Here is an 18,310-nt window from a genome sequence, read left to right on the forward strand (position 1 = left end):
ATAATAGTAAAAGGAGTGAAAGCAAAGGAGAAAGGAATAGAGGGGTTAAGAAAAGAGATAGAAGAGATAGTGGGGGCAACGGGGGCGACAGCGAGAGTGGAAGGGATAAGGAGTATAGGGAAAAAAGATAAGGAAGGAAGGGAAATGGTATGGGTAAGATTAGTGTAGGGGAGAAAATTGAAGTGATGAAAGGAAAAGCAAAGCTGAGGGAAAGAAGGGAGTGGATAGTGGATGATCTGACAGAAAAGGAGAGAAGGATAGAGTGGTGGATAAGGAAGGAAGCGGAAAGAATAAGGAGGGAAGGTAGGAAAGTAAGAGTAGGTTATATGAAAATATGGATTGAGGAGAAATTATGGTTATGGGATGAGATTAAGGATGAGTTGAGGGAATGGCACGGAAAAGAAGTAAGAGAATGGAAGGGGGGATGGAGAAGGGTAGAGGAGTGGAAAAAGAGAAAGAGGATTTTTAGTAGGGAGGTGGACGGAGGGAGAGGGAGAGGGAGAAATAGAAGGAAATATATAAAATGAGAAGCATAGGAAAAAGAGGAGGAATAAGAAAAAAGAGGATGGCAAAAAGTATAAAATAGGCTTTTGGAATGTGGCAGGCATGGAAAATAAAGAGGATTTCAGGGAGAGACTAAAAGAATGGGATGTGATGTTCCTGAGTGAGACTTGGTTACAGAAGAAGGGATGGGAAAGAGTTCGAAAATGGCTGCCAAAAGGATACGTGTGAGAAGTGCAAGAGGCGGCAAGGAAGAGTAAGAAAGGGAGGGCAATGGGAGAAATGATTGTGGGGATAAGGGAGGGGATAGGGAGAGAAAAGGATGATAAGGAAAGAAAAGAGGAGGGATTATTACAAGCAGTAAAAGTAAATTTAGGGGAAGAGTGGTGAAGACTAATAGGAGTATATGTAAATAGAGATTTGGAGGGAAAAATGGGAAGACAGAGAGTGGATGGAGGACAGAGAGGAAGGGGTGAGGGTGTTAATAGGAGGGGATTTCAATGCTAGGACGGGGAGAGAGGGGGGAAGAATAGGTGAGGATGAAGAGGGAGGGGCAGAACAGGGAAAGAGGAGCTCGAAGGATGAAAAGATGAATAGAGAGGGAAAAAAGCTATGTGGTTATATAGGAGAATTGGGATGGTCAATATTGAATGGAAGCGTAAAGGGGGATGAGGAGGGGGAATGGACGTATACAGGAGGGAAGGGAGGGACCGTAATAGATTATGTGATCGGGAATGAGGAGACAAGAAGGAAGGTGGAAAAGATGAAGGTGGAGGATTGGGTAGACTCCGATCATCAGCCGATAACGGTATGGGTGGAGGGAGGAGGCCGGAGGGAAGAGAGGACCGGGAAAAGGAAAGGGAGAGGAAGAAGGGGGGTTTGGATGGAGAAGGGAAAAAAGAAATTTGAGGAATACCTTGGGAAGAGGGATAGTGATGGTGAGGGGGTAGGGGAGGTTTGGAGGAAAATGAAGAGAAAAGTAGAAGTGGCATTAGAGAGAGTAGAGAAGAAAGAGAAGAAGGAACGGAGAGGATGGTGGGATGAGGAATGTAGGGATAGAAAAAGAGAGGTTATGGAGGAGTTAAAATGGTGGAGGAAGAGAGGGGGAGAAGGGAAAAAATATAAAGAAATGAGAAAGAGGTACAGGGAACATTGTGAGGAGAAGAAGAAAAAGGAGAGGGAAAGATGGGAGAGGGATATAGAAGGAATAAGATCCGAAAAGGACGTGTGGAAGGTAGTGAATAAAGGAAGGAGGAAGAGAAAGAGAGTCAGGGAAGGGATTGAAATGGGGGAGTGGGAAAAACACTTTAGAGGGGTGCTGGGGGAGTAGAGTAGAGGATAAGAGGGGAGGTAATGGAGAGAGGGGTAGAGGAGGAAGAAGAGGTTAGTAGAGAGGAAATTGGTAGGGTGATAAGGAGATTGAGGGACGGAAAAGCGGCAGGAGGGGATGGGATTACGAATGAAGTATGGAAATATGGGGGAAAAGAAATAAGGGAATGGCTGTGGGAGATATGTAATAGAGTGTGGAAGGGAGAGGGATGGCCGGAAGATTGGAGAGAAGGGATAGTGGTACCGATAGTGAAAAAGGGGGAGGGGGAAAAGGTAGAAGACTATAGGGGGGTTACGCTTACGCAAACGGCGTATAAAGTGTACGCGGCGGTTTTGGCGGAGAGATTGAGGGAAGAAGTAGAAAATAAAGGGATATTACCACCGAGTCAAACGGGGTTTAGGAGAGGGGTAGGAACGATAGATCACATATACGTATTAAATTATTTAATAAATAAGAAAATAGCGGAAGCAAAAGGCAAAATAGTAGTTATGTTCGTGGATATGAAAGCAGCGTTTGACTCGGTGGATAGGGAGATACTGGTACAGACAATGAGGAGGAAAGGAGTGAGAGAGAGTCTGGTGGTGAGGTGTGAGGAAGTTTTGGAGGAAACAATAAGTAGAGTAAGGGTGGGGGAAAGAGAGGGGGAAACTTTTGGACAAATAGAGGAGTGAGACAGGGATGTCCGTTGAGCCCATGCATGTTCACACTACTACTAGCGGATTTGGATGAGGAATTGGAGAAGGGGGGATGGGGGGGAGTAAAGGTGAAAGGAAGAAAAATTTATTCCCTGGCGTACGCGGATGATGTGGCGGTGGTGGCAGAGGATGAAGCAGGGATGAAAGGGTTAATAAAAACATTAGAAGAATATGTAGAACAGAAAAGATTAGAAGTAAATGTGGAGAAGACAAAAGTGTTGAGGTGTAGAAGAGGGGGTGGGAGACAGAAAAAGATAATATGGAAATGGAAAGGAAATGAAATAGAGGAAGTGAAAAGGTATAAATATTTGGGCTACATGATGATGGCAAATGGGGGACAGAAAGAACATATAGAGGAGAGAGTCAAAAAAGGAGCGGTGGTGATGAGAGAAGTATGGGGAATAGGGAAAAGGAAATTTGGAAAGAACTGGGCTAGAAGGATGTGGTTATTTGATAGGTTGGTATGGACGGTGGTTAGCTATGGGGCAGAAATTTGGGGGTGGAAAGAAAGGGAAAAGGTAGAGAGGATACAGGACAGGTACTTGAAATGGGTAATAGGGGTGGGAAGGTACACACCGGGGTACATGGTAAGGGAGGAGATGCAGAGGGAAAAATTAAGGGGAAGGGCAGGAATGAGGGCATGGAGTTATGAAAAGAAACTGAGAGAAGGAGGAGGGGGGGGAGTTGGCAAGGTTGTGTTGGGAGGAGATAAGAGGTAGAGCGAAGGAGGGAAAGGTGATGGGAAAATGGGAGGAAGAAAGAAGAAGTTTCTATGAAGAAAAGAGCTGGAACATCAAGGAGATAGAAAAGTTGAGAGAAGAGGGAGGGTTAAGGGGGGAAGAGGTGGTGGCAAGAGAGAGGAGGCGGCAGGAAGAGGAAAGGTGGGAAAAAATTAGGAGCTCGAAGTTCAACAGATGGTACAGCAGAGTGAAGGGAAAGGGAGTGCCGGAGTACTTGAAGAGGGATTGGAAAGAGGAAAGATGGAAAAGGATTGCGAGGTTTAGGTTAGGAGATGGTATGAGAGGAGGTAGATACTGGGAAGAAAAAGAGAAAAGAAAGTGTAGGATATGTGGATGGGGAGAGGAAACGTGGGAGCATATATGGGAGGAATGCACGGATTGGGGGACGGAGAAGGGATGGCAGGAGATGGTAGGAGAAGTTTTAGGTGAGAGGGGGGAGGGAGAAGTTTGGATGAGAAAATTGGAGGAGATGCGGGAGGGAGGAGGGTGGCTGGGTATGAATGAGAGTGTAGAAGAGAGGAAAGGGTGGAAGAAAGCGGCGGAAACGGAGGTCCAAAGAATGAGTGTGGAGGTGTGGATGGATGAGTGATTTTTCTCTCTCTCTCTCGTGCGTTGTAAAAGAAGCAATGAATAAAAAGGTTGAAACTATGTAAGCGGAGCGGAAGTCCACAATGTACTCCGCAAGGAATAAAGTACCTACTACAATAAATAAATAAGAAATATAAAATTCTTACAAGAATGAAATAAGTCCAGAGAGTTTTTGTTTTTAAATGATTCCTGAAAATATTAATTAAAGCCTACAATTTATTTTTATATCTTAAATCTATTATGCATTCAAAAAATTATATTTATACATTTATATTTGAACCGTTTAAAGATAAGAAATTTTTTTTTGAATTATTATTTTTTAATTTAACTTTTTAAATTTGTTTGGTTTTTATAAAAAACTTAATTGGATAAGTTGGATATTTTTACATACCTTTCTCGTCTCTAGTCTGAATAGAGAGTATTCTAAACATTTGATATTGTAGATCGTATGGAAGTAATTCTGGCTTAAGATCATCTTTATAGGGATCCGAATCTGCAGTGGACATTCGTAAGGCAACTTCAAGAAGAGATGATAAACGATGCAGAACAATATCATACATACTCTTGTTCAATTCGGCCTCACATAAATTCATAAATTGAACCTAATACATATAAAATTAGACAGATATACATATATATACATACATACATACATACATATATACAAACATATATATATAACATAAAAATTTTAGAAAATATTAAAGAACATTTTTAGGTTTTTTAGAAAAAAGAAATTTAATTCTAAATATGATAAATTTGAACAAAAACGAAAGAAAAAATATTTGTAAGCTGTCAGAGAGAAATTAATTTTAGAATACAAGATTGAAATAAAGAAAATCATGGGCATGAAGCAACTATTGGCGAAGAAAAAAATTAAAGCTAGATGAAGACAATGGTTAACCCTTAAACACATTTTATTAATACATTTTTCGTCTGATTGACCCCACTCAATTTTCAGAAGCTATAACTTTGGTTCCAATAAATATTTTTCAACATTTTTTTTTAATAAAAGTTTAGAATCTCAGAAATGTAACTGCACAATCGGCATTGCCGAAAAATGATTTATTATGAAGTTATAAAGAAAAACCATTAAACGAAAATGAAAAATTGTTGAAAAATCCATTTTTTCTTTAAAAAAATCATATCTTTTTTTAAAATATAATATATAACAAGAAGGATGTGAGGTATTTTTAACCCTTAAACACATAAGTGGGTCTGAGAGATCCCATATAAAGTTTTGAACGCTTGCTGTGTGAAGACGGAATGAGACAGAAGGGGCGGACCAGGACGTAAAAAAAGTTTGAAATCTCCTCTTTTGATTGATATGGTTGATCAACTTTTTTAGTCAACTAGAATTTGAATGGCACAGCAGCAAAGTTTTGTTAGGGTTAATGCGACCCATATAGTGTGTAAATGAAACTTTTTGTGAGTAATCTTGTGTTAAAAAACTGAACAAAACACGTTCAAATAGGTCCGTTCGCATATGTTACTCTGTCTAAAGTTAAAATACTATAGTGGCGTGAAAGAAAGGATTTTTGCGTAGGGTCCAAAATATATTATGAAACACATCAATTTTCAATTTTAGACACCTTGAATTTATGAAAAATACCTCATATTTGCCTTGTTACGTAAGTATATTTTTTAATAGAAATAGCAGTGACATATTTTTTTTTTTTTTTTTTGAAAGTATGACTCTTCAGCTTTAAAACGCCGTATTATAAAGTCTTTAAAAGTTTTTGTTGCAAAGGTATGATTTTTTTTAAAGTGAATTTTTAGACACCCAAAAATACCACATATTCTCCTTATTATATAATTCTACTCTTTAAAGGAAATGACAATAACATAATTTTTTTTTAAGTATAACTCTTTAACTTTAAAATGCTGTATTTGAAAATCCTTAAAAGTTTTTTAATGCGGAGATATAATTTTTTAAAGGAAAAGTGGATTTTTGAACAATTTCTAATTTTTGCTTAATAGTTTTTCTTTTATAACATAACAATAAGTCATTTTTTGGCAATATCGATTATGCAGTCACGTTTCTGAGATTCTGAACTTTCATATAAAAAAAAATTGTTGAAAAATGTTTATTAGAACCAAAGTTATAACTCCTCAAAGTTGAAAAAGTCCCCAGACCCGAAAATGTGTTTACGTATTTTACGGGATCGGTGTTTAAGGGTTAATTAACTCAAGGTATCTAAAATTAATGTGTTTCATGATGTTTCGGACCTCACACAGAACCACCCTTCTTCACAGCACTATAATAGTATTCTAATTTTAAACAGATTGTATGCGAGTAATATACCCGAACGGACATGTTCAAATGTGTTTTGTTTAGTTTTTTTTTTTTATATATAAAATTACTCACAAAAATGTTACACTTACACATCTCATTGACCCCAACATAACTTTGCTGCCGTGCCATTCAAACTGTAATTGGCCAAAAAAGGTTGATCAACCATATCAATCAAAAGAGGAGATTTAAAACTTTTTTATACCTTGGTCTGAATCTCATTCTATCTTCACACAACAAATGATTAAAATTTCATGAAGGGTCTTCCAGATCCTCTTATCCTGTTTAAGGAATAAAAAAAGAAAATAGATTTAAGTTGCATATATTTAGACAATATACATCTAGACGAGTCAAAATGAGATCTGACTTTACGAATTTTTGTAGAAAAATAGAAAAAGATAGAGAAGTCGTGTTTATTTCATAATAAAAATATATACTTCTATATTTGACATTTAAATTTAATTAAAAAGAATACAAAATAATCAATAATTAAGAAATCGTCAAGTACGATCAAGGCTAGATTTTTGTTAATATTATTTTACATGTATACATACATTTTCAGTTTCTATAAAACTGCGTGCCAAACACAGACTTAAAACGCAATCATAAACTGAAACTAGACATAATGTCACAAATGAAGTTGATCAAATATGTCAATAATGCTGGTAGCACCTTAAAAAACTAAATAATAATTTATTGCAAAAAATATTATCTCAGCCAAGGTTCGAATCTAGATTGTTAAATTGGCAATTAATTTAATTTGTAATATAAAATCCGCCTACTTTCAATTTGTAATTGCGTTTCAAATCCGACTGTGTTCTTCATATACAGTTTTATAGAAAGTGAAAATGTATTTACTACATACACATAAAATAATATTAAGCAACAAAAATTCATCTTCAACCGTTGACGCCTTTTTAGTTATTTGTGTGATTATACTTAAACGGTGAAAATAAAAGAATAAACGATTCCAATACACATTGACTTCACTTTAAAGTTAATTTTAAATGTGTTGGGATTACAACAATTGTATTACATTTTAGAAATTTAAAATGGCAGACCTAGCATGACAGACATAAAAGTACAAATTAAAGAAATTGCAAGATTTTCTGTATTTTACAAGGTTGAAACTGTCTAAACAGAGTGTTAAAAAAATTATTTAGCATTTATATGATAGATAATACATATCATACTAAGTAAAAAAATCTTTAAATATAGGTCGAAAACTCAAGTGTTTCTGAGATATAAACATATGAGCATCATGAATGACTTACCGGTCATTCCTACGTGTCGCATACAATGTTTACCTCAGTGTTTATACTCCATGTGCTGTACGTTCTCATCTAATTTCTATACATATTTCATAACAGAGGATTTCATCAGCAATCAGTCAGTTGTTATCAACCGGTGATTGCGGATCTATGTATTATTTGATAACTAGACAATTATAAAATATCGTACTAAAAATATCAGCATATTACTCTAATTAACAAAGATATACTAAGGTAAAAATATTTATATCTTAGAAACGGTTGAGCTTTCGACCTACATTCATTAAGGTATTTTTACTCATCAGTATGATACTATCCACCACATAAATGCTGAATGATTTTTTTAACACCCTGTATAACATGTATAAAGCCTGCACTTTCCTCCTTTTGCTTTTAATTTTTTGCTTTTTAATTTTTTTGTTTTATCTGATTTTCATTTATTTGCTTTATTTTTATTCATATTCTAATGCAACTATTCTTTTTAACTAGACTAAACAGCATTTCATAAATATTGAAATATTATTTTACAATGAACCAATGGACAAGAAACTGAGTTGCATCTTTAAAAACGGATGTATGTAAAGTTAGTATATCAATTATCAGTATATCAAAAAAAAAGTGGAGTTCTCTTTGCATACAACCGAGTTCTATAGTTCCTGATAAGTTATAACAATAGTTCTGGTCATTTAGCATAAATAAACGGAAGTTGAGAAATGATATGCTAACTTCGCGCGAAGTTAGCATATCATATAATATTTTCAAAATTTAAACCAATGAATTTTATAGTTTTTGACGAGTTCTATAGTTCTAAAACATAGTTCTGACCATTAACTATCTCTAAATAATTATTAACAATTATTATCAGCATATCACTCGTACTAGAGTGATATGCTATGCAGAAGCGACAAGTTCTCGGCTCGTTCGAGATTTTAAACATTAGTTCTAAATCCCCTGACGATAGTTCCGTACAGTTCTGACAATTAACAATCTCCAAATAATTATTAATAATTATTATCAGCATTATCGGAAGAAATATCTAACACATTTCGGACAACGGGATAGGGACGCCCCTGAGGCCACAGCGCTTCACGCGCGATCAGCGGCTCGGCCGCTGGACTACAAGTGATAGTGGGGGAAGACAAGCAGCGCCGCCGAGATCTGGCTAAAAGATGCATTTTTTGCCGAGCACTGGTCTAGCCACCCGAAGCTAACCGCCGCGGCATTTCCTCCACATGAAAGCACAGCGTATATTTACGTATGTACTCCGCTAGGTCGGGCGCGTCAGACGAGTGTTTTCCAGTTCTAGCTTCTGGGGTTCCTCGAGCTTAGAGCACACGCAACTAATACGACGCAAAGCATCCATTCGACCAAATTGAACAAGCTTCTTACATTATTTTACTTTCTCTTACATTTTATCTTACGATTTTTTGTGTACTATTTTCTTACAGCTTATTATTTTCTTATTATTTTCTTACTGTTAAATACTATTTCTTTTACTATTTATGTAAGTATTTTATACTTACTTTGTATTACTCATCCGCTTTATTCGAACGTCACACATATAAAGTTGTAGGCGAGAAAAAACCAACGCCAAAATGAAAGGCAGGTCAGGTTACAATAAAGTTGCTTTGCAACAAATTTTATCAAAATCAGAATGTTGTCCCCTTACAGACCGATACAGGCCGCGTGCTTTCACCTTCCCACAAGGTATATGATTTCAAAATTGATGCTCGATGAGGGTTCTGTGATAACGCCAAAACACGTACCATTATCAATAATAACTGTAGCGGTTTCAAACAGTTCGTTTTTAAAACGTTCAATATCAAAGAGGTCGAATTGAGCACATGCATTGACGGAAACTTCTCGATGAATGTAAGTCGACCTGTAAATAAGCTCAGTACCGATACTTCGACATCCATAACAGTTGATATTAATCTTGTGATATCTACGGAAAAATGGCATAGTATACGGCCGGAGGAGAAATGTTCTGGAAAGCGTAATTAATGGAAGTTGCGCACAGAATGGTCAGACGTCATTGCTGAAGCAATCTGGGTACAGCACCAAATCGACTGTGTGTTCTGTTTTAAAATAACAGCGTTTATCGTAGTGCCATTAGACGTCAATTTTTAACGTTTTTGGTCACTGCGTCGAATGTAAAGCCACAATCAATGGTAGCTTGTTAAAAGAGCCAGCAAAAGCAGTTGATGTAGTGCTGATATGTCGCATCGAGGGTATTAATTCTCGCATGCATTCAGAAAAGAAAAGAAGGCACTTAAGGGGAGAAAGGCGTCGCAAAATGGCCGATGCTATGATCGAAGGAAGAAAAGACGCGGTAATTTTACGACGCGAAGAGGCTGGTCAGTTGAAGAAATTTGGAGGAAAGAATCCACCAATTTTGCCAAGTACCGCAGTCTTGCGCAAAGCCAAAGAATAGTGCCTCTTTTCAAAGTATGACTTAAAATTCTCCAATCCTGCATTAAATTTATACAACAACTCTCAAAACGGTAAGTATGCTGGGTATATCCATTTTATAGCATTGCTGAAATTTAGTTGCATTTACTGGACGCCAGAACAAGCACAAATTTATTCAGCCCGCTGCCATAACAGAAACGCAACGCTTGCTCTTGATGCTACGGGTAGAATTGTCAAACGTGAAAAATCACATGATCCACACGTTTTTCTTTATCAATGCGTGCTTATAACGAACCAAGGAAGCGTGCCTACATTTCAGACGGCTGATCATCGAGCGCTGAATATTGCTAATTTGTTACGATTGATCCTCGCCGCAAATTTACCAATTCCACCAATTGTAGTTACGGACTTTGGATCGGCGCTTCTCATAGCGGTAGCCGAAATATTTGGTAGGTGTTCGAGTTTCGGCAATTACCTGAAAAAGTGCTACGATGCGGTCTTACACAGATCAGTTACGTTGCCATCGACGTATATGCGATTGGATGTAAATCATGTTATAGCCATGGTATCACGCTGGAATTGTCTCAAAGAGAAAGAAAAAATCCTCGTGCGACGATTCTATTTAAGGTGCGTCGCACAAATGTACCAAATTTGAACCATGGATGAATTATCGTACTTCGTCAAATCTGTTCTTTCCGTCGCCCTCAGTCATTGTATCGGCCACACTCCGTCCAACGATATTCTACCTTCCAAAGAACAAATTCGATTCTTAAATGACAGAATAAAAGGCGTGCCGATTAATATGGAAGAAGTCGACAACAATAATGCCGATAAATTTTTTGAGAAAACAAATATAGAGAAAGAGAAGCATTTTACAGAAAACGAAGACTTTAATTCAGATTGGAAAACCTAGAGTGACGATCTGTACAGTGCAGCGAGAAAAATAGCAAATAATTCATCGGTCGGTGATACGATAAACGCCTGCTTATGGACGGGAGTGATGTTGCTCATTTTTGGGAAAGGGTCAACAATAGCAACATCAGCTGCCATCGAATCAGAGTTTTGCGATATAAAAAAGCGTGCGTTCAAGGGCGAATTGCCTATGAGAGTGGACAAATTCGTTCTCAAACATTTCGATCATATCGATAATAAACTCAAGCTGCTTTCGAATGAATCGGATATCCATTCGGCTGACGAAAGAAAACAACTACCGGAGATCACGGATAGCTCCCAGTCTACTTTGCTGCCAGCAGCATCATTTACAAGAGAGATATCGTATGCTATCAAAGGTGAAAACGCGTGCAGCACTTCCAATAAAACTGCACGAACAGATACATTGAATACCGTTGATCTGCCGCAGTTAACGGAAATTTCTTCGATAACAGCCACCGACAAAATAATTCCATCTCATCAAAATGATAACGAACATTGTCTTGTCTACAATAACAAATCAATTAAGAAAGAGTTAGAGACAACAGTCATTATTCAAAAGTCGCCAAGCACATCACCCATAGTAGATGAAATATCTTTTGAGATGCACTACGCTATGGACCAAAATATTCCAGCTAATAATGACTGGATTGTATGTGAAACATGGAGTGGTTTCAACAAAAACGTAAAAACCACTGAGAATGATGAACCGCCAAAACCGAAACGGTTGAAATCGACGTACTTAGACAATTGTCCCGAATGGGATTTTATTAAAGACTCCAAGATCGAACGCATCCCCATTCTTAAAAATGGAAATATCTCAACACCTGTGAATATGGGTGCTTATAAGTTAAACATACGAAACACATGTGCTTTCGATTCAGTATTTCATATCGTAGTCAACGGAATTTTGGGTAGCAGCCTGTATCGAGAAAGAACAACCTCAACTAATTGTCCCATCATACAACTGTGTCACAGTGTAATCGCTGTTAAAAAATTAACAGCAAAGCATTACAAGCTGAGAGCAAAAATCTTAAAAGAAGTTTCGATGTTTGAGATCAAAAGCTACACCAGGATGATTAAGTCACTCGACGTAAAATGTAATGCTGCCCATCTCGCCCAGATAATTTTAAGATCGGAACCTAGTTACTCATACAAGGTTGAGTGTTCCTGTGGATATACCAACGACAATACGTACGCTTTGCTGGATGTCAATATTGACATAGTTTCATTAGAGGGATTCCACCAAATGCAAGCGGCGATTGACGATAATTTACGTGTAGGTAGATCTTGTTTCAGGTGCAAAAAATCAATTGAAAATCACACAGATCACGGCTCCCACTTGATCATTGACACAAGTATTGTAACCGATAATCGTTACAAAAACAAAAACAAAATTATTGTCCATATGTTAGGTTCTATTGCAAAAACCGTAACGATAGGACAAAATCCTATATACTAACGGGTGTGGTTGATTACAATGAAAAAAAGAGCAATATATCGCTTATGCACTAGCAGGGGTACACTGGTATTGCTATGATGACCTGTTACTAATTTGTACGTCAGTCAATCCCACAACAAAGATAACGCCTCATATTATTATGTACGCGATATGCAGCGATATGCATACTAATTAAACATTCATTTATTTGCACGAGTTTTATTTTTACGCTAAAAATAATTATTATTAAAATTAATATATTAAAAATATGTAAAAATATATAAAATATATTTAAAAAATTTTAAATATAAAAAATATAAAAAAAATATAAAAATACAAAAAAAATAAAAAAAGGGAACCGATTCCCCATCACGTCCGCGTTCGTGGTTCTGGATTTGACAGAGAATAGGGAAAATTAACATTAAAAATAGTAGTGTAAACTCTATATACAATATCTACTATTCACGATATCTTCTCTCCACTTTTTCCAGATAAAGATACTTTACTAAAAATTTTAGACATTTGACTGCAACATTGTAATAATAACTCCAGTATTTACGCCGCGCGAGAATTTATGTCGTAAAAATAAAAAAAATACAAAGAATCAAGACATTTGCTCGCAATCACTCTCTCACATGTCTTTATGCTATAATCACTATTGTGTTCTAATTTCAGTTCCTTCTATTAATATTAACAAAATACTCGTGAGTTGAATCGATTTTCCTATGTAGTAAGCGTGATCATATATTATGACCTACGTAAAATAGTTACTGCAAAAAATGTAAAAAGTTCAATAATTTTTCATGAGATCTTTCCATAAGTGTAGAAAAATAGTAAAGAATGGAATACAAAAAGATACAAGTGCATAGCTCTTGTACAAGGTGTGTTCAAAAAATACCGGGAATTTTTGTTTTTTGAAAAAAATATTTATTATTCGTCTACATTAATGTTGTCGCCTTCAAAATAGTCACCATTAGATATTATGCACTTATGCCAGCGCTTCTTCCAATCCCCGAAACACTTCTCAAACTCGATCTTTGGGATAGCCTTTAGCTCTTTCAGCGATGCGCTTTTAATGTCATCTATGCTTGTAAAACGTCGGCCCTTTAAGGTTCTCTTTATTTTTGGAAATAGGACTAAGTCACACGGAGCCATGCCTGGCGAATATGGAGGCTGGGGCATCATTACAGTATTGTTTTTGGCCAAAAATTCACGAACAAGCAATGAAATGTGAGCAGGTGCATTATCGTGGTGCAAAAGCCATGAATTGTTTTTCCATAAATTCGGGCGTTTTTTTCGGATCGCTTCACGTAAACGGCGTTGAACTTGTAGGTAGTACTCCTTATTGATCGTTTGACCTCGTGGCAAGAATTCATGATGCACTATGCCATTAAAATCGAAGAACACAGTGAGCATAACCTTCACGTTCGACCGCACTTGTCGAGCCTTAGTTTCGACGTCATATCCGTAAACCCATGTTAACATTTCACATACTTTGTTACAATTTATGTTATTTTTTACACAAAATTTGATACAAATTCTTTGATCCATTTTTTTTCAGAAACGAAAATCGCCGAGCTCATAAAAACACGTGTAACCTTAGCGGCTGCCACAGACAAAGTAAACAATGAATACAGCTCAACATTTCAGCATACTTCAGGGGCATGTATACCAACATAAACAAAACAAAAATTTGACTGTCGGACTCTCCAAACCCGCGAAATTTAAAAATTCCCGTTACTTTTTGAACACACCTCGTATTCTTTGTTCAGTTTGATATCTTGAATACTCCACCAATTTCAGACATACAGTATTTTTAGCGAGCGGGATTTATGCCATAAAAACAGTTTAAAAATATTAAAATCTCCTAAGTGTTCTAAATGTAGTCAGTGGTCAGAACTGTACGGAACTATCGTCAGGGGATTTAGAACTAATGTTTAAAATCTCGAACGAGCCGAGAACTTATCGCTTCTGCAAAGCATATCACTCTAGCACGAGCGACATGCTCATAATAATTGTTAATAATTATTTAGAGATAGTTAATGGTCAGAACTATGTTTTAGAACTATAAAACTCGTCAAAAACTATAAAATTCATTGGTTTAAATTTTGAAAATATTATATGATATGCTGACTTCGCGCAAAGTTAGCATATCATTTCTCAACTTCCGTTTATTTATGCTAAATGACCAGAACTATTGTTATAACTTATCAGGAACTATAGAACTCCGTTGTATGCAAAGAGAACTCCACTTTTTTTTTTATATGCTGACAATTGATATGCTAACTTCACATACATTAAAAACAGTTCGTAGATGCAAAATCTGTTCCTAAAATTTCAAGTAGATACGCTTTTATAAACTTTACAAACATAGATTTGTTAATAAAAATACATTCATACACTGAAAAAGAACTATTAAAATTGCATAACAAATTTTTAATTATTTTAGTAACCATAATCATATAAAAATATAAATAAAAATAAAGCAAAACAATTAGAAAAAAAAAATTTTTTTTAATTAAAAAACAAAAAATTGAATAACAAAAAGTAATGCAGGCTTTATAAATATATAGGATAAAATCTAAATATTATCTAAATTAAATTTAAAGAGAACTTTTGTGTTCTGTATATTTAATCATTTATAGACTATATTGTGTCACTAAAAGTTTTTCTCACCTTTCATCGTAACGTCCCTTTGTTAAATTAAAGATAAAATATTTATTAATCTTCATATAAAAATAGAAAGAACAAAATTCATCAGTTAAAAAGAAACAAGAAATTTTATGAGCAAAGTTCGATAATTCATACATTTATAATCGCAGCTATTGCAGATTATACCAATATATTTTTAATTGATAAAATTGTTATTATGTTGCGACATAATAATTCCAAAAATTAAAATATATTGCGACCTAATGATTCCTAAATTAAAATTATCTCGCAACATAACAATTCTATGAATTAAAATTGACTTTCTATGATGTATAATAGTAATTTCAAAGAAAGGTGTTAAAAAGTGTTAATTTTGACCCCCAAAACACTCCTAAATAAATCTTAAACAATTATTGTGTGAGTCCTCAAATAACAAGAAAAAACAGTCATTTGTTTAAAAAGTAGTGGAAACATTGCAAGAATAACTTAAATGTAATAAAAAATGACATTAACTACATGTACGATTAACAATGGAAAACTATGATTTTAATTAAAATTTTGAGTACATACTGCATGTAAAAATCGCAGATTACGTTAGCACGTTACTTTATTTAAAATGCATCACGTGAAGATATATTCTATTTTAGCATCCCTTGGCAGAGATCGGGACTGCACAGTTCATCTTCTGTGGTATTTTGTGACTTCTAACTTTCTCTCTGCCGTATGCATGCGTATGTGTGCAAATGTATAATATAAAAATAAGTAAATTCACATCTCATCTGCATTTTCAGAATCTGATGATAATGATTCTTCATTAAAGTAATCGAGGAATTGAGCAGGCATTGAAATGTTCTTTTAAAATTGAGCTTTACCAGAAAACCACACAAGTGTTGAGAATAACAGCCAACAACACATCGTTCCACCTTGCATCCACAAGTATACCCAATAATAGCATCACTTCCATCTTTTGTTTTAGCAACGAGTAAATATACAAAATGATTACAATGATTACTTTAATGAAAGATTATTATCAGATTCTGAAAATGTAAACAAGATGTGAATTCGCTTATTTTTATATTATACATTCGCACATACACACATACACACGGCAGATAGCGTTAGAAGTCACAAAATATCACAGGACAAACTGTAAGGTCCCGATCTCTGCCAAAGAATGCTAGGCAGACTATATCTTCACATGGTGCATCCTGGATAGTGTTAAAATAATCCGCAATCTTTACATGTATGTACACACAAGTTTAGTATCTAAAATCAGTTTTTCATTATTACATGTGATTAATGTCATTTTTTAATTATATTTAAGCTATTCCTGCAATGTTTCCATCACTTCTTGGACAAATAATTGTTTTTTTTTTTTTTTTAATTATTTAAAAGCCCAAAACAATGACTTTTTAAGATCTATTTAGGAGTGCCTTGGAAACCAAACCTAACACTTTTTTAATATTCTCCTTTTTATTATCATACAATATTTTATACAATTAGTTTTACATTAAACAAATTTCTTTTTTACTATTAAAAAATAGTATTACTTCAAAATACAAAAAATATAAAAACTAAAACAAAATTAAAAACAAAAAAGGTATATTCTTTGTAATTCTTTGTAAATTTAGGTTTGTATAAGAAAAAATGTTTATTTAAATTATGTTCAATAAATTTTATTCAATGTTTATTCAGTTATCGTAGTTTGTAGTTAATTTAAAACTGTTTTATTTAAGTGACAATGTTTCCTCAAAAAAATTATCACTTAAAATTATATTTTATTGTTTAAGCAACAAAATATTATTTTATATAATATGTTTCAATTAAAAAATACGTTATGTTCAGTTAAAAACATATTGTAATAGTATGAAACTTATTTTTTCATACAACAAATATATATATATATATATATATATATATAAGTAGGGATGTGCTGGATATTCAAATATCATTAATATCCAGCAACATATCCGGTAACAATTTTATATTAAAAGTACTAAAGTTTGTGCCGTAGATGCAAAATTCGAGATCCAGAATTTTCTAAAAATATATAATCATTTTTTATTAGATCAGCTTTTTTAATCGTTTTATCGAAGATTTATTTTTAACAATATTTAGCAGCTACATTGTAATATCACCAGAAGTAATCCACTTATAACTAAAATTCGGATTTCGGTATCGTTTTTCCCTATTCCAAGCGTTACACGCTGCAAAAAACAGAGCCGATTACACCGATGCAGTATAGCGGTCTAACGTAGCAAATAAGATACGATTGCGTGGAACAGAAAAAATTAATATTTCTTAGATTTGTTACAATGTGTTACAATGTACAACTGTGATAAAATGTGAAATTTAAAATTTTGACATGTATTTGTTTGTCAATGTTTTAATCAATGCAATTTTCTTGAAAATTTGTATAAAATTAATAACAATTTTAGTTTTATTATCAACCCCTACATTCCAGATAAAATAAGAAATAAATTGACAATATTGACAAAAAGAAAATACTAGCTTGTAAACCTTAATAATAATTTTTGAATGTAAACCGTTAGATATTAATGCGCTTCTATGATTGGAACAATTACAAAGTTTCTCATGAATGCATCCATTGTTTTGTGAGGTAGAATAGATGATGTATTACTATTTTAACATACTTCAAAATGTATAATTCGACAATTTGTAGCCATGTTTTGTTACATTGTAACAAATTTAAGAAGACTTTAAAAAAATGCTGAAATATTATTAATCATAAAAAATTTATTAATATTTTACTGAATCAAAACTACACTGTAAACAATGATGACAAACGTAAATATGTTAAAACAGCACAATTACAGCCATTGACAAAATTATTAGGCACCTTTGCTTTTTCTAAATTTCTTACAACTGAATGTGCGTAAGCTCTCTATTTGCGTGTTGTTTTCATGCTACTGACCTTGTGAAAAAGTCGAGCAACTGAGGCATATAAGTTTCTTAGAGAAATGACAATATTTACAAAATTATTTAGTGTGCATTTTGACTTCAAATAATACGGGCGTTATCATCGTGTTTCTAGCAATTGCTAGGCAATTCTTTATGTTATTATTGTTAACATATTATCCGAAATTTCAAAATATGCCTAAAACACACGAGTTGAGTGAAGGAAAACGGTCTCAGATTATTGTGTTGCATTCCGAAGGACTATCTCAAGTGCAAATAACAAAAAAAATAAAATGCTCCCGTTGCGCAGTTCAAACTACAATAAAAAGATATAATGATACTAAACAGTTTAAATCCAGATCTGGAAGAGGAAGAAAACAAAAGACTAATACCAGAGAAGATCGATATTTAAAGTGCTTTAAAAGTGACACAAAATGCTTTAAAAGATCGTCGACAAACGACAAAAGAATTAGCTGCTGCGTTAAGAAGTGATCATGGAATTACTATTTCCGCCAAAACTGTTAGTAGACGCCTCAAT

At 34.6% G+C, this 18,310-nt stretch overlaps 1 protein-coding gene across 2 annotated transcripts in view; it reads right to left on the bottom strand.

Moving 5' to 3' along the window:
* LOC105204402 (gamma-tubulin complex component 2) overlaps positions 1-18,310 on the bottom strand; it is a 53,065-nt gene that overhangs the window by 16,026 nt on the left and 18,729 nt on the right. For both annotated transcript variants that reach the window (XM_039457168.1, XM_039457167.1), the window contains exon 11: positions 4,246-4,456. In XM_039457168.1, coding sequence (XP_039313102.1) covers positions 4,246-4,456 — 211 coding nt within the window. The remainder of the gene's footprint in view (positions 1-4,245; positions 4,457-18,310) is intronic.

This window comes from Solenopsis invicta, chromosome 14 (assembly GCF_016802725.1).
Source record: "Solenopsis invicta isolate M01_SB chromosome 14, UNIL_Sinv_3.0, whole genome shotgun sequence".
In the NCBI taxonomy this organism is placed as follows: Eukaryota; Metazoa; Arthropoda; class Insecta; order Hymenoptera; family Formicidae; genus Solenopsis; species Solenopsis invicta.